This window comes from Diadema antillarum, unplaced genomic scaffold, assembly GCF_040938485.1.
Source record: "Diadema antillarum isolate AM-2024a unplaced genomic scaffold, OU_Dant_1.0 scf00000035, whole genome shotgun sequence".
Lineage (NCBI taxonomy): Eukaryota > Metazoa > Echinodermata > Echinoidea > Diadematoida > Diadematidae > Diadema > Diadema antillarum.
In genome coordinates, this window is record NW_027270924.1 from 511,710 (window position 1) to 535,252 (window position 23,543).

At 39.8% G+C, this 23,543-nt stretch overlaps 1 protein-coding gene across 1 annotated transcript in view; it reads right to left on the bottom strand.

Moving 5' to 3' along the window:
- Positions 1–2,851: 2,851 nt before the first annotated feature.
- The window catches only part of LOC139744425 (uncharacterized), a 38,591-nt gene continuing 17,899 nt past the window's right edge, over positions 2,852–23,543 (bottom strand). The window contains exons 3-8 of the mRNA XM_071654868.1: positions 14,804–16,045; positions 14,017–14,426; positions 8,440–8,561; positions 7,459–7,580; positions 4,851–4,917; positions 2,852–4,401 (exon numbers count right to left, since the gene is read on the bottom strand). Of these exons, the coding sequence (XP_071510969.1) occupies positions 2,852–4,401; positions 4,851–4,917; positions 7,459–7,580; positions 8,440–8,561; positions 14,017–14,426; positions 14,804–16,045 (3,513 nt within the window). The remainder of the gene's footprint in view (positions 4,402–4,850; positions 4,918–7,458; positions 7,581–8,439; positions 8,562–14,016; positions 14,427–14,803; positions 16,046–23,543) is intronic.

Here is a 23,543-nt window from a genome sequence, read left to right on the forward strand (position 1 = left end):
GTAGGAAATTATATGTGTCTGCTGGGTGGATGGAGCACAAGACATTCAGGATTTGAAGCTTATTTGACAATGCCTATACACACTGTTCTGTATTTACTAATACATTGTACACACACACACACAAACACACACACACACATGTCAATACATTTATATATCTATATCTATATCTATCTATCTATCTATCTCTCCATTTATCTATATATCTATATAGACGGAAACATAGATTGATATGTCCATGTACATGTATATCATATCATATACATTGTATATGAATATGTAAGAAATGCCTCTCTTTAGGGTACTGTATCCTCCAAAACACAAGGGGAAAAACACACCAAAAATTTTCTGACAATTTTTTTTGGGCTACATTTATACTGTTTCAGATCCAAGTCAAGAGGGGTATACAGTAGCAATCATACAATATAAAATATGTCTTACAAGAGATTCCGATCTTGAGGTCTCTTCTTTAAAAACAAATGAACAAACAAACAAAACAGCAAATGGGGCAGTAATGAGAACTACTACATCAACATGAAATTGCCAGCAATTGGTAAGGACCTCCACTGCTTAGTAATGGCATCTTCTGCACAACTCTGACTTGCGAGGGTGCACTCACTACGTGCAATCTTCATGATAACAGAGTTTTTAGGAGTTTGTCAAGACTCTTCACACAGACACTGCTTCCTGTATTATATACAGAAGATAACAAAAATATTTAACAAAATGTAAGGAAATATTGTGTTGGCACAGGCTTCTTAACATAGTGAGTATCCTCTGGGAGGCTTCATATACATGGTTTACTTTAACCCTTATGTCCTTTGAGTGCCAATTGGTATACAGAAAACTCAACTCGAACTGCATTGCATACAATGTCCAAAGTTCCTGGCACAGAATGGGTTAAATCTTGAATAATAGGAGGAGTTTGATGATGACAAATGAGTACACAACGTCACAGATCTCTGAACAACTGCTTCTACATAACAAAAATACAGACAGACATACAGTATTTACAGACATATCTTGAGTGTAGGCTACCAAGATGTGAACAATTGTGCAATACATGTATCTCTCAACATGATCAATTTTACTTCATTGCTCATGTATACAGCTTTATATACTCAGTACAATTCACAAAACTCCCTTGGGTACAGCACAGACAGATGGCTGTGATGAACAAAGTTTCAAAATTACAATCAAAAGTGGCATTTGACAAGTGAAATCGGGGAACTGGGAAGAGCAACCTTCCACATGCTCCTTGACGTTAATCTGAACAGCATCACTGAAAGTTGTCTACGGTTTGGGAAAGAGCAAAAGTCATTACCACATTCTCTATGTGAACTTGTCAAAACATATGGTGTTGGAGATGCATCATTCCATTCATGTTATACACTAGGAAATATGAGAATCACATAAAAAGTGTGGGCTTGAATAAAACTGTGTTGCTGCAAAACATCTCCTTCACGATACTGAGTCTTCGAAATTATACTCTTCACATTTCACAGGACCTGTGTGATACAAGATAAAAATTGCCTGTGGTCTGCATAACAGAATGAGGCAGCAAAATGGCTGAACTACAACTTAATGACAGCATAACTGGCAAAGATCAAGAAATAAAATCTGCAGCATATTCCTTGATCACATATCAAATTATTACCACTTATTTGGCATTGAAAAAAAGGTTGAATAAAAGCAAACTTCATCGGCTAAATCCACAAATACAATGTGCTGCTCATTTCATAAAGTACTGTATAAGCCATGTTTTTATTAGCAAGTCTATTTTTTTGTGAATCGGAACTTCCAAACAATTTTGTAAATGGTTAAATTCACGATTATGGAGTACAGTACTGAATGGAGAAATGTTTGCGTGTACGTCACATTCATGTCAGGGTGAGAGTTGACTTTTCTGTGTGTTTTTGAATTCGGAAATAGCACCCAACTCAAGAAAATCACGAAAAACAAACATACTGTATTAGGCATAAGTAGCATTCCTTTTCTTTTGCTATATATCTGAAAGTGCACTACCAAGTTGCAAATTGTGATCTAGCTTGCGAGAAATAATGAAGTTAACATCAATGCATAATCAAACATATGATTCTATCAATATCATAAAAGCAACACACTATACCGCCATCTCTTTTCAAAGGGATAGCACACAATTACTGCAACAATTCCAAATTGAAAACGCGAGATGCATAATGTGGAAGTAACTGGAGTGAAATAAGTCACTCAAGGAAATGTCAACTACATTGTATACGGAATAATTTTCCTTATATCGCATCTCAATTTGCTATGCATTTTTTATATGACTGCCAAATAAAATTTCTTGTGTGTAGCAGGGGTTTTTTTTTTGTCTGTTATTTTTTTTCATAGGACTGTACAGAACTTTGTTAAAAGTATTTTCCCATTGATCAAAACTGCTAATCAAAATTTGAGAAGTAAAATATTATTCCCTGTTGTACATCGATACTAGAATGTAATCTATTTACAAAATAGCAAGTTTAATCAAGAAATCATTACGAAATGTAAAACAGACCACCATAACACACTTTGTACATTATGTCTTCCTTTCAGACATTTTTTGCACAGGTGCAATCTGGAAATTCAATAACCTGATGTATATCTGCCGCAAAATGTTCGAACTGGAATGAGAGAGTTTTGGAAAGAAAGCATGCCATGTTCTTTGGGGGGAAAAGGCGACCTACAGGAAGCAGATTTAACCATTTTGACCCACTTAAACCGAAATTCTGTAAAACCGATAGAGTATATATATGTGGCATACCAGGTTCCCCTGAGCAAAAGATTCATGACAACCAACTGTGATGATAGCCTTTGTTTTGACATAACCTTGTCACCCAGACACTTCATCCACAACACTAAAATCTTCCCCGAAGTCGACTAACTCGTCGTCACTGATGTCCCCCTCGAGGGATTCCCGATCGCTGAGAACTCCTGATGGAGGAATAGTAGCATGGCTCTTTGCAGGTGGTGCCTTAGGCGGGGATCTCTGCACCCGAGAACTCTCTCTTGACGATCGACCTGTGGGAATTCGTCCAGGAGAAGCGCCTCCGAGCGATCTTCTCAGAGGAGAAACACTTCCATGTGAACCTCTCGCCGGAGAAGGACTTTCATGAGATTGCCGCATGGAAGAAAATCTTCCCGGAGATCTTCTTGCTGGACCTCTAGGCACCGGAGATTTCCTTGATGAAGGTTTCCTTGCTGGTAAATGCCTATCTGGCGATTTCCTTGCTGGAGAATTCGATCTCGGTGGAGGAGACACCGATATGTCTGACCTTGAGTCAAAAGGTGGAGGAGATCTGGACTGGAAAGGTGGAGGCCATTCACCTGGGCAACTCTCAGGCATCTCTCTGTCATGTGCATCTTCCGATCTGCGATTGCCACGCCTCCTACCACGCCTTCTGCGTGGCCGGTCATTAGTCCATCCCATGTCAAGGTCCTCTTGTTCTGGTGGCATCCTGGTGTCTGCTCTGGGAGGCAAACCCTCCTTGTAAGCCTTGGCTCTCCTCCGAGCAGCCCCACTAGTTTTCGAGAAATAACTCCTGTTATGGCCAGTGTCCTCCCTGTTGTTGGAGCGACTGTCCAAGGGCGGTGCATCCATGACCTCTGGATAAACCTCTTCTTCCCTGTAACGTCTGGAGAAATAGGCTCTTTCCTCCTCCTCTGCTGCATGCCTCTCAAGCTCTGCCTGCATCTGCTTCTCCTTCAGCATCTCATCCTGGAGGCGCTTGCCCACCAGGAAGAGTTTCTCCTCCTCCCGCTGCATCTCCAGCATCTGGTGTCGCATCATCTCCTCCTCGGCCCTCAGCTGCTCCTTGAGGATCTGCTCTTTCTTCAGCCGTTCCTCCTCAGCCCTGAGGAGCTCCTGCTTGATCTTCTCCCTCTCCCGCTCTTGCTCCTTCTTCTCCTTCTCGGCTTGGACCAACTGCATCTCTTCCTTCTTTAGGCGGTCAATCTTTCGCTGCTCCTCCTTCATCCGTGCCTCCAGCATTTCCATCTCCTTGATTTTCGCGGCCTTCTCCCGTTCCTTTTCCAGCTTATCTTGGAGTTCTCTCTCCATGCGCTCCTTCTCCTGCCGCCGCCTCTCTTCTTCCACTGCAGCCTCCTGCTCTGCAAGGAGCTCTGCCTGTGGGTTTGTGGCGTGCTGAATCTGCTCCTTTAGCAGCTCCTCCGTCAGTCGCTTGTCCCGAGGTCGGTCGGGGAGCAGCACCGCACGCAGCTGCTGCTCGTCAGGCATTCCTGGCAGCTGCGGCACTTGCAAACTTTCTACAAGCGCTCCTGGTTGCAGAGGAAGTGCTCCCTGTAACAGCGGCTGGCTGTGAGAAGCCTCTGTAGACACTTCTCTCTTAGTGCTCGAGTCATTAAAGACTTTAACGAGCAAACCTACATAAAATAGACACACAAAAAAAGGCAGTGAATATCAGCATAAATGAAACGGCAAGGAACATGCGACTCACCCTTTCCACTCATAAAATAGGATGCAGCTTCCAAAGAAATATACACAACATACAAGTCTGCATCAATTCTGATTTCTGTTTTGTTATCCCTTCTTAAATGATCATTAACTTGCATATTTTTTAATGAATTGTGGCTCCCATTTTCATATTTTTGAAGACCGAACTGTAAGTTGCACAAGACTTTTCTGTTATCAAATTATCATATGAACCTGCAATGTTACCTCTCGTTAGTTAAAAAAAAACAAACAATGAGTCATTAAATACTATGAAACAAATAACAAAACTCAAATACATCTTCCAGATACCAATCTTCTTCAATATCAGCAGATGACAAGGGCAAGTTTGGTTCTATGTATAGTAAAAAAAAAAAATTACCTTTATTTCCTTTGGCTGCCTTTGATGCTTGGTGCTGCTGCAGCAAAGAGTCATGCTTCAACCGCGTCTATAGAGAGAGACAGACAAAACATTGTATTTATGTCGCCAACTAATTACTCATTACTCTTTACAAAGTTGGATTCAAATTTTCAGCATACATTTGCCATGCCCTTTCATTTCATAAGAAACTGGTTGATCGACTTCATTCTGAACATTTTCAAATTATATGATTTTTTTTTTTTTTTAACGGCAAAGAGGAATGGGTTGAAAATGAGTGCTCACGTGTACAGACATGGAAGGTACATGACTCAACTTACACACATGAAAAAAAAATGTATCTAGCCACAGACTAATAAGCATAATTGAGATAGAAATGTTAATGTCAAAATATTGCTTTTACAGGCTTCTGGGGTGTCTAGACCCTACCTTCGCACAGATCTTTATTTATATTTGGGGGTGGGGGGGGGGGGGGGGGGGAGCCAAGTTCTACAATGGTGAATTCCCATTACTATTTAGTTGTTGTAATCATGACCATATGAGCTGACATGTAATTGCACTATAAGGTTGCCATGGATCACAGGACAAACTCACACAGGAAGAACAAGGAACATGTCAACATGAATATCAGAGATAAGCAGATGATAGTTATAAGAATTATAGAATATCATCATGAACTGGCAATACCAGTCAGGATAACACACAATTTAGACAAGGTAACAATATTTGATCCTCACATCCTTCCACTGGTTTTGACACAAAATATTTACACAAAGCATTTTCCCAGTAAGTTAGCAGCATTCACACAAATTCATTATTGCTATTTCCTAAAATAGTTTCAACAATGAAGCCACACAGTACTGCTGAAGTTGGTCACAAGTTGCAGGTTTGTTTGTCTGTTTGTTTGTTTTTCCGGATTAATGCGCTTAGAAACATCAGTATTAAGCTGTAAAGTGTTATTCATTATCATAATCATTCACTATTTTGCTCGCACATATGGGAGTGCAAAAAGTACATGCAATGAAGTATAACTGCATTGAGTTTCATTCTGTGGCAGATTACTGCCTGCTGCGCACGGGGCACGAACAAAGATAATCGCTTTGATTTACACATCTTTGCACGGCATTACAATACAAAGCTGTTTTAGTAGGGGAGGGGTTGGGGGGACTTCACAGACCCATTTTATAAAAAAGGGCATGTCTGTTTCATTTGAGGTCTAGGGCAATTACCCCCTGGGCAAGCACCCCGCACCCTTCCCCTGGCTCTAATCCTAACCCTAACCCTAACCTAAATTCCTAACACTAAACCTAACCCTAACCCTAATCTTTACTCTAACCTTACCGCTTACCAGTTTTTAGCCAGGGGGTAATTGCCCTTTGAGGGTAATTGCCCGGATATGTTCAGTTGAGATGTGGCACACTCTAGGGTATTCCCAATGTTGTACTTGTTGTCCCATTGTAAATACCCTCACATGCACCACATCTCTACGAACATACTCTTACCTCTCCATTATATGTATACGAGGATTAATTTTAATACTCAAGTGATTTTCCATGAAAATGTTATCATTCATCATAATTTGCCTCAAACAAACAGATATTGGGTAAGTGCATCTATGTGGGTAAGCTAATGAAAAACTTGTGAAGTGACAAAGAGGGCCACATTAAAGGGAACCAAAACCCAAAGAGAAATGTGATTTGAGTGAAAGCAGCATCATCAGTAGAACACATCAGTAAAAGTTTGAGGAAAATCGGACAATAGATGCAAAAGTTAAAATTTTTTAAAATTTTGGTGTTGGAACCACTGGATGAGGAGACTACTAGAGATTATGACGTATGTGTGGACAACAATATAAAGAAAATATAAAGGGAATTCCTCAAAAATTCACTTTTCTAGCATAATGAAAGAGCACTTGACTAACTGCTTTCAGAAAGCAGGGGGAGTAATTGCTACCCTTAAAGGTCCAGTTTACCTTTGGGAGCAGTGATTTCAAAAATGTTCAAGATATCACATTTGATGCACATGTGTAGGCCAGTTGTATCACAAAACATCCTACCATATATCATTTTTGCAATAAAGCCTAAAATATAAGGAGATATCAGTGTTTTTCTCAATAAAGCGTAACTGTACATGGTTTAGTCTGGAAACATTTTAATTATAACTATTGTTCACATTTTGTGTATTTAACAACACTTAACATTGATTATACAGATTCAAATTTTTACAGTGATTGTTTCTATCCCTAACTCACATTTCAGAACTATTTTAAAGCACCAATGCTGGGTTTTTGTTTCATCTGCAAATGGTAAATTATGCCTTTAACATATGTCAGTATCAAGTTGATGGAATGTGTAATTTTCATGAAAAATGAATTTTTGAGGAATTCCCTTTATATTTTCTTTATATTGTTGTCCACACATACGTCATAATCTCTAGTAGTCTTCTCATCCAGCGGTTCCAACACCAAAACTTTAAAATTTCATAACTTTTGCATCGATCGTCCGATTTTCCTCAAACTTTCACTGATGTGTTCTACTAATGTTGCTGCTTTCATTCAATCCACATTTCTCTTTGGGTTTTGGTTTCCTTTAACAGCAGCAACGATACTCACAAATGACTTGTTGATGTGTTTGTTGCTCTTGCAGTGCATATCGTAGGCAAGCCGCCTGGTGTTGAAAAACTTGGAGCAGACCTTGCAGAAGAAGCCAGTCACTGGAATAATGTACTGGGCTCCTGTACAGGGGTTTACAAAACATGACACAACTTCTGTGGAAATACCACTCGAAAGAGTGCAGGCCGAAGATTCATTAACATATCTTTAATATGTTCACTCAACCCCAACTGCATATTTTGGACAATGGACAAGAAATATGCACATACAGCAATCCTGCTTTTCCAAAACCTTTGCCACATATACAACATCTTCCTACAAACTTGCTGTCCTAAATGAGCTCTAAAACTCATAGTTACCCTAGTTTATAGAGGAATCAGTATATCAAAATCAAACCTACAATGCATTCATTAACCAACTGGGGAGAATTTCAGCCAAACACCTTCCAGCATATGTATGCAAAATCTAACAAAAAAAAAATACCTCCTTCTACCAAATATCAATCTATATGCCCTAATTAGAGGGTAAAAGTGTGAATAAAGGGTCACAATATATTCATGGATGCAAGTACTGTGAAAGAGGTTAAAGCCTGCCTCACTTTGAGTTTAGCAAACTTCTATGTTCATATACTGCTGTCTATTATTAAAATCATACTCTTCACATACGGGGAATTCTGATATTCAACGCTATCATAAACAATGTGTAGCATAGAAGAGAGGCTTTAATATGGCAATGTCGTTTTGTACAAAATTGTGTGTATACAAGAATCAGTCTTACTTTGTATTTTGAGATTGCTTTTGTATTCTTGTTTGTATTTTTTTTTTCACTTTCTGATATGGTGGAATAGAAACCAAAGCTAAATTTCAGCCTTGTCCAACCCTACAATAAACACTGGGCAATGCTGTTGCCCTTCATTACAGAGACCCAAAGGCAATACAGTGGGGGCACGATCCTCATCCTAGGGTGTTGCTACAAACTCACCAATCACTTTGTCGGAATCAACAGACTCTTTGCTCACACTGGGCTGTAGAGCAGGGTCCAAACCAGCACTAGGATCAGGTTCTACACCTCCTGATGGACTCAACTGACCATCACTGCTTCTACTGCCAAATAAAAGGTGGAATTGAGCATAAGGATAAAAGAGAAGGGAAAAGAGAACACAGGGTGAAAAGGAGATCGGGACAGAAGAAAGTGGAGATGAGGAAGGCAGAGTTGATGAAGGAAGGTAAAGCAGAAAGAGCAATGCAAATTAAAAGTTTGAAATCTATATTTGCAGTGGAAAATAACACCTACATGTAACATGCTTCTGAATACCTTCACTCAAAGTCCATGACAAATGACATGCATGCACCTTAGAGTCACCAGAAATGTGACGAAAGAAAACATAGTAGAAAGGGTGTTCAGATAGAACATCAGGTATATTCTATAGAAGAATGTGAATTAAAAGGCACTGCAATGTACATACCAAATGCTCACATATATCACTGAAATAATAATACGGACATATGGATCAAGCTGTACTTAATTCAAAAAGATAGTGAGCCACCTGTATAATCAGAGTAATAAATCCTGGCAAAAAAATACAGGAAATACAAGTTTTGAACAATTGTGCTAAATAATGAATGACATGACCACAATGAAGTCTAAAAGATGTATAAACCAGCCTACAATTTTGCAGACAATGCATCAATTATCCAAGGCTAAAGTCTATTGGAAATGGTAAAGCAATAAAAAAAAGCTGTTTAATTAAGAGGGTGACCAATGGCTATCCTGTGATACTTTGCTTAATTCACTCCTGCAATGATGGATGATTAAAACACATACTGTATGAAAAAGCATTCAAAACATTTCCAGACAAATTGAAACACACATTTATACTACTCAAGAGATGTTGGCATGCCGAGTTTACACTTCAACACAGTCTTCTCAGTTGTTTTCACATTGCAAAGAAATTGTCACATTTGACTGGAGAAGGAGGTTAAGTGAGCATGACATGAAGAAACTTCAACATTCTAAGGCAATTCTCAACAGTCTTCAAGATGTTATTACAGTTCTAGAAGAAAAGATATAGGTATTTTTTCTGCTCTACATCACATAGATCACTGAATTGACACATGTTCTTTGGACAATGTGACATCTCTTCTGCTTTTATCTCACTTTTTTTTTAAACAGCTGCTGAGAGATTAAAGTACCTCTCGAGATGAGAAGAATGAAATAATACCGGAGTCCATGTTTATGAAAAAGCATTATACACATCATTTGAATGTTGTTTTATTGTACTTGTTTTGTCAGGTACAATTAGAAGTCTACACATAAACAATCAATTAGCCTCTACCCTTCAATGTATGTTAAGAAATTACTGTAAAGTGGATATTTTTGTGCTTAGCCAGGGTCAGAAGACTTTCGTGTGTTTTCAATTTCGCTGAATCAAGACATCACGCACAAAAACATATGGCAAGCAAAAATATTCTTGTGCTTTTATTTTCGCGCTAGTTTCTGGTTGCACAAAATGCGCGAAAATTTCCACTTTTACAGTAATGATATTTGCAGCAAATGCAAAAAATGGCCATGCCCCACAAATTAATCCTTTGAGTGGAATGAACATAACTGGTCTCTGCTATGTAGAAGAAAGTTTTTTTTTTTTTTTTTTTGAGGGGGGGGGGGGAGAGTAAGTTAGGGGTTGTTGTTTCTTTCTTTTCATTGGTCTTTATTTTGTTGTTGTTATTGCTATTTTTTGAGGGGAAGGGGATATTCCTTTTTGCTTCGATTTGTTTCTCTTTTATTCTCCTTTGTTTGCTAGTTCTCATACGTATCTAGCTTGATAACTAAGTTCAGACAGCAGGGCTGAGACAGTCCTCCATTCCAAGGCATCTGCATCCAATCCAGTCCAGGGGGCCCACTTTCTAGATGATGTTTGCAATTATCATAAACTGCAACAATTGCTTTTACGATGACAGCAGCGAGGAATCACATTGTCAGTTGTGAGAATTTCAGTCAGGTTTGCAATGACTGTTACTACAGGTATTGCATTTGAGATAATTGCAAACCTCTTGAGGAAACAGGCCACAGCCGCTATAAAGCATATGTAGGTAATGCTTCTCTAGCAAGCATCCACTGTCTCCAGTACTGCTTCCCTGGGTAATACCATTACAGACGTCATCAGAGGTGATTCGTTTTTCGCACAAGCACTAGCTTAGACCACAATATTTCATTCTGTGGTAAAGAGGAGACACCCAGGTAAAATTCTCCCAGTGCTCACATAACATACTCGACAACAAAGAGTATGTCTGTACATATAGGGGACTAGGCTCAGTGCTTGAAGAATGCACCTCGGAGGTGCAAGCTTGTTGGTTCAATTCCTGAGGAGATAAGCTGGTGCCAGAATTTTGCCACACGTTGGCAAGACTGCTCTGCTCTCCCATAAAAGTGGAAGGCAGTCATTGCAGCAAAGGCAAGTCATGTATCAACCGAAGGAGGAGGAGAGGGAGAAATGGAGAAAGAAGAGGAAAAGGAGGTGTTCACACCAGTTCATTTGTTCGTCAACATATCATTGACGAACGACCCATGGCAGGACTCACATTGAGAGACTGACCTTTGTCTCTTTCTTCAAAGATGTAACACATAATTGCATAAGAAAACAGTTTCAGGTCGCCTTTCCTACAATGCAAGGAGCATGCCCTAATGGTCTGATAACTTCCACAGTATTTTCATTTTCCTCTGCCATTCTCTGCAATACCTCCACTAATGACTAAACAGTCAAACCTGGCAAGTTCATGATGCCTATGCTTTTTCTCTGCTCCTTCTTCATCTTGTTACCGTTCTCAAGAATGCTTTGGCTTTTTCTTCCACTGTCACTTTGCAAAAAAAGAGTGTGACCATATGTCCATTTCTAGCACAGTGTACTTAACTTATTGCTTTTCTCCCTCCGTCTCATAGCCGCCGTTCCAAAGCACATTACTGCTGCAACCAAATGGACTTAAACCGATTGAGGAAAGGCTGATTTTGCTACAACATGCATTTCCCATAGATACTTGCCCGAGTATACTCAGGACTCGTCTTCAGCAGGTTAACATGCTTATGGTCAAGCATTTCATGAAGCATTTATAGGACTTCAGTATTCAAGACGTGACTCGCTACCATCACAAGGATCTGGCAACATGCTGAATTCACTGAGAAAAAAAAATGTTGGTCCAGGTAAGGTCAGGCTTACAAGGGCACATGGTATGCGAGAGGATGGCCTTGATAATCCTTGGAAGACTTCCTGCAAATAGTGATGGCATCAGCACTGCAGGAGGTGATATCACAGGAGTGCATCTAGCATGTTAGCAAGTGTGCATGCTGGGTTCAGAAGCACTTCACATCTTTCCCTTACTGGGATTTTATGAAGTGCACCGATGCCTGGCATGGTTGGTATGGGATGGCGTAGGCAGCGAGGCGCCCAAATCAGACTGTCCTAGGATTCTGGCCAGAGAAGATGAGCTGTGCCAATGTTCTTCACCATCATGCCATCCCTTCTCTGTCATGGAACAAAAAGACAGAGCAAAACAAAACCCACTACCATCCCACAGATGGAACACTAGAGTGGTGGCCAAGAGTGTGATAAGAGTCATCACTGACACACCTACAAGTGTAGATGATTCCACTAAACACCTTGTACAGAGCAGGTGAAAACCGCAGTGACATGTTGGTATGCTTCACACGACTCCGAAGGAAACGGGTGAATAATATCGACTCCCAGGCTTCCCTGCTGGTGTTTCGTGGTGGTCCACAGTGTGCAGGCATACTGTTCATCACAAAAACATAGTGAATAAGAAATACAAAACAGCAATGTAAAACCATTTTGCAGCACTTTGCAGAATATCTTGTGCCATGAACATTCACTCGTCCCTTGAGACATGTTGGGAAAGCATCTTTCTTCTTTTAATTTCTTTTTATTTTACTTTTTGGACAAGGCTTCTCAGCTGGTTTCATTTCCCTGGAATGTGTGAAGACACAAGTACGACTGTGAAGGACACAAATTAGTCTTGAACACTAGACATGTCCACAGAGTATGTGCTGATGACCTCAGCTACATTCTGCCAAGATATCTAAAATGTCATCATCGAATGGCTGAGCATTTCAGCTTGGGAAGTGGTGAAGCAGCGACGCGAAGATGTGGCTGGGTGCCAAGGTACACCCATCAAAATTCACTGTGGTTCCTTAGAGTAATTAAGAAGAAAGCAGAGCTCGATGTTAATCTCAATAGCCGAACACAATACCCAAGCAGGAAGTGTTTCTATATTCTCTCGTCCAGGTATAATTCTCTTGTCCAGATATAAAGAGATATTCAAACTTCAAGGGGGCCTCTTGCAAAATCAGGGTGACTTGGCATCCCTGCAGCAACATGATCTTCAGGAAATAGTCTAGGATACTGGGAGACACTTTACAAGGGTTCCCAAGTAGGTGACTGTAATATATGCATCTCAGTTGGAATATAACAATTTTGATTACATCCCTAACTCATCCTAACAAACAAGACAGAAAAAAAAAGACCAAGATATATCAATCTCCACTCATGAGTGATTCCTTGAATTGAGATCTCAAGGGACAGGTTCCATACTGTCAAAAGGGTCGTCAAAATATACATACTAAGGCAAGCAGGGCAGGGACAGTCTATGCCTTCTGCCTCATTCTTCAATCCTATGACCCTAATTGAGACACGAGGACTTCAGTCTTTCTGTTTTTCCCCTCACCAACTGTCTTCTGGAATTCTTGATCCAAGAAGCCCTTGGGGGTGCACCTTACATTGGTATGGTATTCTCAACTTTGTGTATTCTTCGCATGCTGGCAGAGAGAAAAGTTAGGAACTGAAGAACACACAAAAAATATGAGAACTCTAATGCCTTCTTCCACTCAACACTAAATTCACGCCAGTTAGATACTGTAAAACCAAAAATGTTTGCATGCATTTTAATTCTATGAATTTTGTGAGAACCAAGATTCGTGAAAAACTGCATGTGAAAGTTCTCGTCTAGACTATATGCATTGAATGCCAGGGGCAATTCGTGAAAAGTTCCATGCCGCAAAAAAAGTCACTGGCATCAACTCGCAAAAATTTAATGCTGCAAATATTTCTGGTTTCACAGTAGCTGAAATTGGAAAACTGTTACAATAAACAAAAAACAAAAACAATCAAGAGCTGTCAAACATGCACTCTACATTATAATACATATTTCCTATCATCTTCTGCTCTCAGAAATTGGAAAAAAAAATCTTTTTTAGAACTGCATACTATTCTGCTTTGAATCACAATGAAAGTGCTGCCACACACAAAAATTTTCTATTTCAAATTGATCTTGCACTCATCTGCATTCTTATAAATTATCATTTTATTCAATATATATTGGAAAGTATTGCCATAGTTCTTCACCTTTTAACACCCATGCAGGTATGATAGCCAACTTATCCTTCTGAGTTAAAAAAACCCCCACAAAACAAACAAAGATTCGATGCAAACTTGCTTAACTTTTGATTAGCGAGCCAAAAACTTTTCTTGAACAGCTCTTGGTCCATACTTACTTCATCCTGGACAAATCTCCTTGGGGCAGAGTTGAGTCAGTCAAAGGGCCTGGCAAGCTCTGACTGGACAAGCTTCCCCCAAAGGTCAGACTGGAGGAAGTGCCCACGACATTCTGACTGGACGGAGCGTCTGACAGAAATGGTATTGTGGGGCTTGAAAAGAGCTGACCAGCTGAGAATGGATCGGCCAAGGCAGCTGCAGAGAACTGATCCAGTGGTGTTTCAGAGAAACTCTCACCGATCATGCCCGCTGCGCTGCGTGGTTCGGTCTGGGCACCAAGGTGTGGCAGATCACCTCCAGGGAGAGAGAACAAGTTCCCCTCCTCGTGTCGGGAGCCAGCACCTCCTACCTGCTCCAACAGCTGCCTGTGAAGTGTATGCTCTGCGCTCTGGCCACGCTCGCCGTATAGCTGGGTGTTAAGAGAGGTATGCACATGCAGATGTAAAAGAAGCATGTTCCCTTTTTTCTAACCATGACTCAGTTCTATCTGATATCACAGGCTTAGATTTGTTTGAGGTACAAAGACCATTATGTGGGGAATGATAAAGAGATGAAAACTTGCAGTCATGTAAAAATGAAAACTTCTTTGCACTTTAGTAAATGAATTTGGATGACAAGATACGATTGGGAAATCATATGGCTATCTTATCACGGAATAAAATTCATTCATATGCCTTCTGGTGAATCTCAAACTTGCTTTTAAAACTAGGTGCAATATACATGTACATTGTACATAAACCATAAACCATGGTACCAGGAATGCTCTGATCGAGGTATCAATCTCACCTTCTCCTGGTCTCGAGAGCGGCTGCTCATGAAAAACTGGTCCTGGTTTATAGGGTAGCCACCATCTTCTGCAATACGACGCTCCATGTGCGCAACAGCTGGAGCAGTCTGCTTCCGCATATCTGTATCAGACCCTCCCTGGAATAACTCGAGATCAAGGAGAGAAGGGATGCTAGTGCCCTGGTGGGTATTTCCTGCACTATCTTCAGCATCATCTAAATCCATGGGTTGCTCAGACAGATCATCAAAACCACCAGAGACCTGTTCCTCACGTCTCTTGTGGTGCTCCTGCGGAGGTCTCTGAGCCGACTGTCGTGCACGGTTCCACCTGTCATCAACTGATCGCTGTATCTCAGATCTTGGGCGCTCTCCCGTGGCATCTCTCTCCATGCGGGGAATCTTGGGCACCTGTGAGGATGATCCATGCCTTCCAAAGACGTATTCCTCCCACTTATCTTGGGCCTCCGTGTCTCGACTCTTCTTCTGATCAGGCCTCAATACATCATGCCCTCCAGAATATTGTTGCTCATGTTGGAATGACTGATCCCAGCTCACAGTAGCTCCACCGCTGCCTCTGCGATCGTCGTCCCTGCCTTTATCCTCAAGTTTCGACCAATCTCTTTGGACTGGGCTTCTCCGTCTATAATTGCGCCAGGACCGATTTCTTTGCCGATGAGACGTTCCTGAATTTTGCCTGATTACTTCCGTGGCCCTTTCCGCCACCTCCATTTTTCTCTTCTTCTCTTCATCCATTTTCCTCTCTTCCTCCACTCTCTTCGCCCTCTCCTCTTCCAATTTTCTCTTCCTGTCGAAAAACTTCTTTCTCTCAGAACGTTTTGTGTCCTTTTTCAGATAGTTGATTGATGCTAAAGAGTCCCACAAGCTCTCATTTGCTTTCTGCTCTTTACTTGGAGGCTGCTCAGAACTGGCTGGCTGCTCGGTACTCTGGGCCTCCTGCCCTTTGCGGCCCCTGTTTCTCTTGGGCTTGCCCCTCTGCTTTTGATTCCCTTGGCTGTTCAGCCCTCCAGGCTCCTTCCCTACCTTCCCTGGTGGAGGAGCACTGGACACCGGAGTGACTGACTGTGGGTCCGGCTCCCTATTCGAGCTGTCAGTCCGAGAGGAATCTTTCTTACGGTTTCGAGGGTATCTCTTGTAATCCCACTCACGAGATCCTAGTGAAGATTCCCTTCTATCTCTGTCTTCCTCCCCTGGCGGCAGTGGCTGCTTGTTCCTGGAGCCAAACTGAAAGTCAAGGGCAGAATTACATGATTGAAGTCAGACATTCCACCATGAACTTCGCTCAACAGCAACAAGCATCAGTTCACGCATAGCTTACCAATCTCCACGCGCCTACACTGATGCAAACTTGGAGGATAACAGAAAAGAAACAGACCATGTACAAATTTGTATGACATGGCTGAGAAATTGAATGGGGACATGGGCACTCCATGACATACACAAATACAGTGATGCATCTGGTTCCACTATTTTCCGGGGGGGGGGGGGGGGGGGGGGGTAATTCTGCTACGTTCACTGTCTACCAACGTGATCCTTCATACATGACTGGAAAAGGAACATCATAGGGTTTGATTCCAGCTACCCAACAGGTTGCTGGGTTGAAAAGCTGGAAGAACTGAAGAAAGCAATAATGCAGAAGATGATGATGGAACATTCTTCAGGTCGCACTTGCAGTATCATTTGCTGTGTTGATGGATTAGCATGTAAAAAGTTAGAATGTGTAGAACTACAACATTTCTACAAGTGTATATTGAGTGTAGCATGAACAACAACAACAACAAAACAAAACAAACACATATAGAAGCAAAACATGAAATAATCCAGAATGCTCTGGAGGGATTTTTGTCCTTCGATGGGTTCATTCAATTGCTTTTGAAAAAACCTGCAATAAACACAAATAAAAGACAATATGAAAGACAATGCAAATACATGGACACATGGACACATACACACACACACACACACATAATAAACATTCTTGGCAGTTCTGCTTGTCTCTGGAGGCTCAGATCATCCTCCTTTTTGAAATCTTGTCATCAGCTTGAGTAAAAGCTCTAAATGGTAAGAGAGAAAACACAACACAAAACAAAGTCATGACTAACTAGATATATCGCTACGGCGACTGATATGCCTCCGCCATAATGCATGGTTCTCCTAATAGGTCTATAGTACAATGTCTTGACAATGTGTGATGACAGTTTCACACAATTGGCAAAATATTAAAATGACAGGTTTGCCACAAATGTGCTGAATGTTCACTTTCCTAGAACTAGGTTCAATTGGATGAATGATTAAAATGTCAGAGTGCAGGTATTTGGGGAACTGATGATTTTTACTTGACTTTTGACCCTTCTATAAGTTTATGCATTGAGTAATTTTCAAGGTATTGAGAAAAAGTATAATTTCAGTATCAAATAGGAAAATAGCATTATCTAAACCTGGCCTTTGACCTTTGACCTCACAGTTCCAAAGAGAATCACTGTTAGGTTGAACATGCATAAATGGGTCATTCCATGGGGTTGGGTCTTCTCTAGATTTTCATGTTCTGCAGGGAATAAAAGTCATATTCTGAGAAATTTATCAAATAATTGTCTGTGGTTTGCAGTTATTCTTGAACAGAAATGTGTGAAGAATTATTTGATGAAAAAAAAACAAGCCTGTGTACAAATGTATTTTGTCTATGACTGTTTCACTAATGATGTCCCATGGTTTTTTGTGGTTTATGTTGTGACATAAATATATGCCATTTTCATGGCAATGTAAAACAGGAATATACAACCTTTCAGCATTATGCCTATCATAATTAAGAGAGACAAGGTGACTTCTACAAAGACTATAAGGCACATAAACATTTGTAACAAAATAAGAACACCAGAGCATCTTCAAGCAACCTCATACCTATGTTACAAACGATGTCCATGGCAATTTTTGTTGTAACATAGGTATAGCATGGTTTTACATACACTTCCAATCATAATATGATTAGAAACTTTATTTCTATAATGAGATTTATATTTCAGAAGTATTCTTATCCAAAAATTAGCATCAAAATCCTCCAAATAAACGAGAAAATACAGAACATATCACTGTACTTCAGTGCGATGTCCGGCCTCTTCGTGTAACGTAGGTAAGGAAAGACGCGTCTCGCGATAAAAAGAAGAGCTACTAACTTCAGCAATCGTATTCATGTCACTGGCAGTCCTCCCCCAATGGCAGAAAAGCTACTCACAGCCAATATACACCTACCTGGACAGCGCAAGATCTGTTTTTCTGCCGTTGTCCATGTAACGTAGGTACGGGAGTTTTAATGTTTCTGATGTCAATTGGTAAGCTTTTACGCTATTTTACGAAAATAATAACATTTGTCATATTCTGTAACTCTATTAGAGAAAAAAAACGACATCTAAACCTCTGAACTGGCCAAAAATACTGTGGACGATGATACTGTAGTCCCACATACTGAGATATTTGTTACAGGTTCATGTTCATAATTTTGATCGCCAAATTTTCCGTCCATGCCGGTCTCTGCAAAAGGAGCATATAATTCCTCTCTTAGAAAACCATACAAAAGTATATCAGTGTATCTTCACTGCAATATAAATTTGTTTTACCTCCCGATTATTGTGAATTTTTGGACCCTTTTGTCATGGTATCTACCAAGGTAGACATGCTAGAGTTAGTATTAATCACTATATACTAGTTGGAAAACGTAGATGTCCAGACTGCATCTGAACTAGAGAAATAGAGTTTGCCTTATTTTGCTGGTGATATTGAGGGAACTAGGAGCTGTGAAATTCTTCCTCTTTAACAGATTTACTTCGAAAATGTAACTGTTTTCCTTCCAAGATTTCACTGACCTGTTAGATGCTCTGATGAAGTTGTTAACATTTCACAAGGATTCACCATTTCCATTTGATGTTCACCCACTGTGAAGTCTCAAAGCTAAAATGCCAGTGTCCTATTCAGTTTGGGTGGGTAGTGGGTAGGAAAGGCTTCAATAAAATTATGAACCCCAATCAAAATTGGACTATTATTGCTCTACACTATCATTCAAAAAGAGGGCGACAATTTCAATGGGGGATGAATATAAAAGAGGGCCTAGTATTATTTTGGGAGTCTATTAAGGACCATAACCGTAACCGTAACCCTGACCCTAGCCCTAACCTTAGCTAGGACACTGGGAGCAGCAACCTGCCCTTCCTAGCTTACATCAAAACAAGTTTTTAGCATAGAGTATGAAAATGATATTTTCCTGTTTTACATGCTATATTATTATTATTATTATTATTAATATTTACATCATTTTAAGCATAACCCTTTTTTTTTCCAATTTTGGTGGGAGGTACACATGGAACTCTAGCTAATGGGTATGCCAAGAGGTAGAAATGTAAGCAAAATTGTTGAAATTATTTAATTCCATTCATAAACACACAGATACATCGACAGGAATATATAGTCAATCCCGACAAAAATTTTCTTTTAATTTCTTTAATTCTATTTCTCTTTACACCTTTTGTTCAGTTTGTTGATGAATCTGCCATGGCTCCTCCTCTGCCACTGCTACATTTTAAACTACATGAAAGAGTGAAAAGGACACATCCACAGCACTCCACAAACAGAGAGGAAGCCGACAAAGCAACACCCAAGAAGAGCGAATGTAACAAACTAGACAAGAAGAAAACTGCACAGAGGGAAAATTGACAGAAGAAAAACAAAAATCGAGGGCTAAATGGACATTGGATAAAAGAGCAGAAATTAATTTCAAACAAAGAACATGGAGAGGACAAGAAGACTTGTATGATTTCTCTTTATTAGTTTTCTTAGTTAACAACTAGTTGATGATGCTGTTAGTGTATATAAGGTCAAATTGTGTAAAGCTTCACTTTCTTCTTCTTCTTCTGATTAAGTCTGCCTTCTTTCATACCAGAGTTACAAAGAATTGAAGTCTGTGTAACATAGGTATTGTTCTACAGGTGTGCAGTAGATATAATTCCAAAGAACTGTTACAATAGTGTTATTTGTGGGAACATACATAAAGTCTATATGTGTAGGTTTTAACATCTCACACCACAATAAAGGAAATCAGTTGATATGTCGTAGTGTACCTATGTTACAAAGACATACTGTCCGTGTAACATAGGTAGTACACTGTGGGCGAGGTTGTTGACTGAAAACCCCTGATTATAACAATTAAATCATGTTTTCACTTGAATACCCATACAAATCACTTGCTTCAATTGTGGTGCTTTTAAGAATATTGCCATTGTGTCACTCTTGATGAAAAAGTTAAACCTTTGATTGAAATTGTTAATGGTTTGTAGAAAAAAACATGTTAATAAAAGTGGCTTGCAGTTGACATCAGAACATACAATCTTACTAATAATGATCTCATGCGCCTCTTAAATAACATGTTGATGTGCTATGGACGAAAAAAATGTGGATGTGTTCATTGTTTTCATTTCAGAACACAAAATTATGAAGGATGTCAACAAATGAAGTCCATGTAACATAGGTATTTTGCCATACCTGTTTACCCATGCTGACTGAAAGTGTGCAAAGTAATAAACAGATTTCTAGGGGAAGAAGTTGAAGAATGGGAGTAACAAATCAGGGGGAAAAAGGAAATTTCAATTTACCCAACTTGAATTTTCAACTTGCATGTCACAATTTCAGTCCCAACCCCATGGAATTACCCAAATATGTAAGTTTCATGATGATACCTTGAGTTACTTTTGAGATATGGAGGAAAAAGTGCAATTTAGCACTTTCACTTGACCTTTGACCTTTTGGCAAGAAACTTCCCACAGAATATATACAGTATTGGGTAATACATGTATACATCAAGTTTTAAAAAAAAAAAACCTTCAGGCATTGCATAAATATAAGGAAAGTGGTGATATTTTGAGGAGTTGACCTTGACCTTTGACCCCCTGACCTTTGAATCATGACCCCCAACTTCCCTAGATAATCACTGCCCATTGGAACAAGCATATATACTAAGTTCCATGAAGATACCTTGAACCATTTGCGAGATATGGAGAAAAACATGAATTTTCAACCTTGTTTTTCACAAAATAACCTGTGACCTTTGACCTTTGACCCCGTGACCCTAAAATCCAAACAAAGTATTATCCCCCCGGGATATACCCTCATACCAAGTTTGATGTAAAACAACCACACGGTTCTTGAGATATCGACAAAACCAAAACGGGACGGACGGACGTACGTACGTACGGACGGACGGACGGACGGACGGACGGACGACCCGAAAACATAATGCCTCCGGCCACTTCGTTGGCGGAGGCATAAAAAGAACCTGGTCCTGCTGTTCATCAAATCATGGTTACAGTGTCACAAATCTAGATCTAGGGAAGGAATGACTGAACAATTTTTCACATGTGAGATACCATCTTTGAGTCACTTTTTTTTGAGAGAGAGAGAGAAAAAAAATAAAATTCAGCTCAACATAACTTATGTCTTATCAATTATCACAGTTATGAAATCTTCCCACAAGCACTGATGATGTGATGAGCAGATCCTATTCCTGGTAGCACTGTGACAAACAATATTCAAATCCAGGGTTCCCTATCATACAAATTGTACCCTTGACGGATGAGCACCAACATCAGCCTTCAAAGCACTTAAAGGGATCGTATAGTTTTGGTTGAGACTTAATTTCAGGTTTTTATCATTTCTTGGTGAGATAGTGAGAAATCTCTTATGAAATATGAAAGACCATGTAATATCAAGAGGGATTCAATGTTTATTTGATGAAAATTGGTTTTGAAATGGCTGAGATATCCAAAACAGAGCGATCCTAATGAAGTGTGGGACCCACATTTTATTAGGATCGTTTTGTTTTACTTTGTTTTTGGATGTTTCAGCTATTCCAAACCCGGTTTTTATCAAATAAACTTTGAAATCCTCTTAAAATGGTATGCTCTGTACTATTTCATGTGTTTTCTTGGTATCTCGCAAAAAAGTTAAAGCCCAATTTTCATCTCTACCAATACTGTACCTTCCCTTCAATGAAATGGGACAGAATTTGCAGGCACAGGTCAAGTCTTCCTACGCTGCAAAGCTAATGTTCTGCATCATAATAATATGTGTCCAAATGACTTTGTTTTCACAGAATTTATAAATATTGTACATTATTTAGTGAACCAAGGATACATGTTGAGCCTGATGACATACAATATACAGATATGTGCAAGCCACACACACACACAGAAAAAAGATGGTTTAATAGAAAAACAAGCTCAATTTTTTTTCAGCACTTGCTCAGTAAGTCCAGCAGTCCAGGTTTTTTTTTTTTTTTTTCATTTTCATATTCATTCATTGCATACATACATGCATGTATGACAGTTTGATTTGTGTTTTTTTTTTATGACTTCATGTCATCAGAAAAACTTCTGGATAACCAATATGACCTGATTCAGAAATAGCTTTGCAGATTTTCGCTCATACAATTATAGATTGTACCAGACATACGGATATGTCAAAAAGTGTTAAGCAAGGACTTAATACTGACAAGAAAACAAGAGAAAGTTTGTATAAAGGACTACAATTCCTATTCTCACATGAGTACCTTGTCAGTGTATCATCTTCTTTGAAGGAGTATATTCTATACTTGCTATGCTAGCACACTTCAAGAGCCCTGATATTAAAGAACAAGTTCACCTTCATAGACATGTGGGTTGAGTGAATGCAGCAACATTAGTAGAACACATCAATGAGAGTTTGAGGAAAATCAGACTATCCATTCAAAAGTTATGAATTTTTGAAGTTTCTGCTCTGTCGCGGCTGGATGAGAAGACTACTATAGCTTGTGATGTCATATGAGTACAACTATATAAAGAAAGTAAAAAGAAAATTCAAGATATTCTAACTTTTCTCACAAAATAAAAGAACACTTGACTTTTCTCTTTCAGAAGTCAGGGGGAATAATATTACCCCTAACATAAGTCAGTAACAAGTCAAGGAAATGTGCACTTTATTCAAAAAGTCAAGTTTTGTGAAATTCTCTTTTTATCTTCCTTATATCGTACGCATGTGACATCATACACTGTAGTAGTCTTCTCCTCTAGCAGTGATTGCACAGATATTCTAAAAATTCATAACTTTTGAACGGATTGTCGGATTTTCCCCAAACTTTCACTGATGTGTTCTACTAACATTGCTGCCTTTACTCAATCCACATGTATATGAAGGTGAACTTGTCCTTTAATGTTTCCCTACAGCTGTATAATGCACTCTGAGAGTGAGAGGTAGAGAAGAGAACAAGGGAAAGAGATTGGCATGCCAATCGGTCAGGCTCGTGCCATCTGATACAATGTCCTCAAATTGGCAATGCAGGGTGATGACAAACCCAACTGGACAATGAAGACGGGGGCGACAGGGATTTGTCGTGTCATCACCTAGCCAGCGTTGTCCAGGTCGATTACAATGAAAATGTGTGGTAATTGCCGAACCAGTGAGACGCATGTAGCAATGGGAGGGCATGGGGGTAGGGAAGTGAACACTTGTACAGTAGCGGAATATTCCTAACAGCTCGAAATCTCATACAAATGTAGCTCTTCATGCAAATTGAAGTCACTAATGAAGTACTTACAAAAGTCTTTTGCTCTTCATCAATGAGAGAATGGACTCAATATAGGGCTGCCAACAGTCACACAACCAAATTTGAGGGGGGGGGGGGGGGGGGGTTCAGAGCAAAGAGATA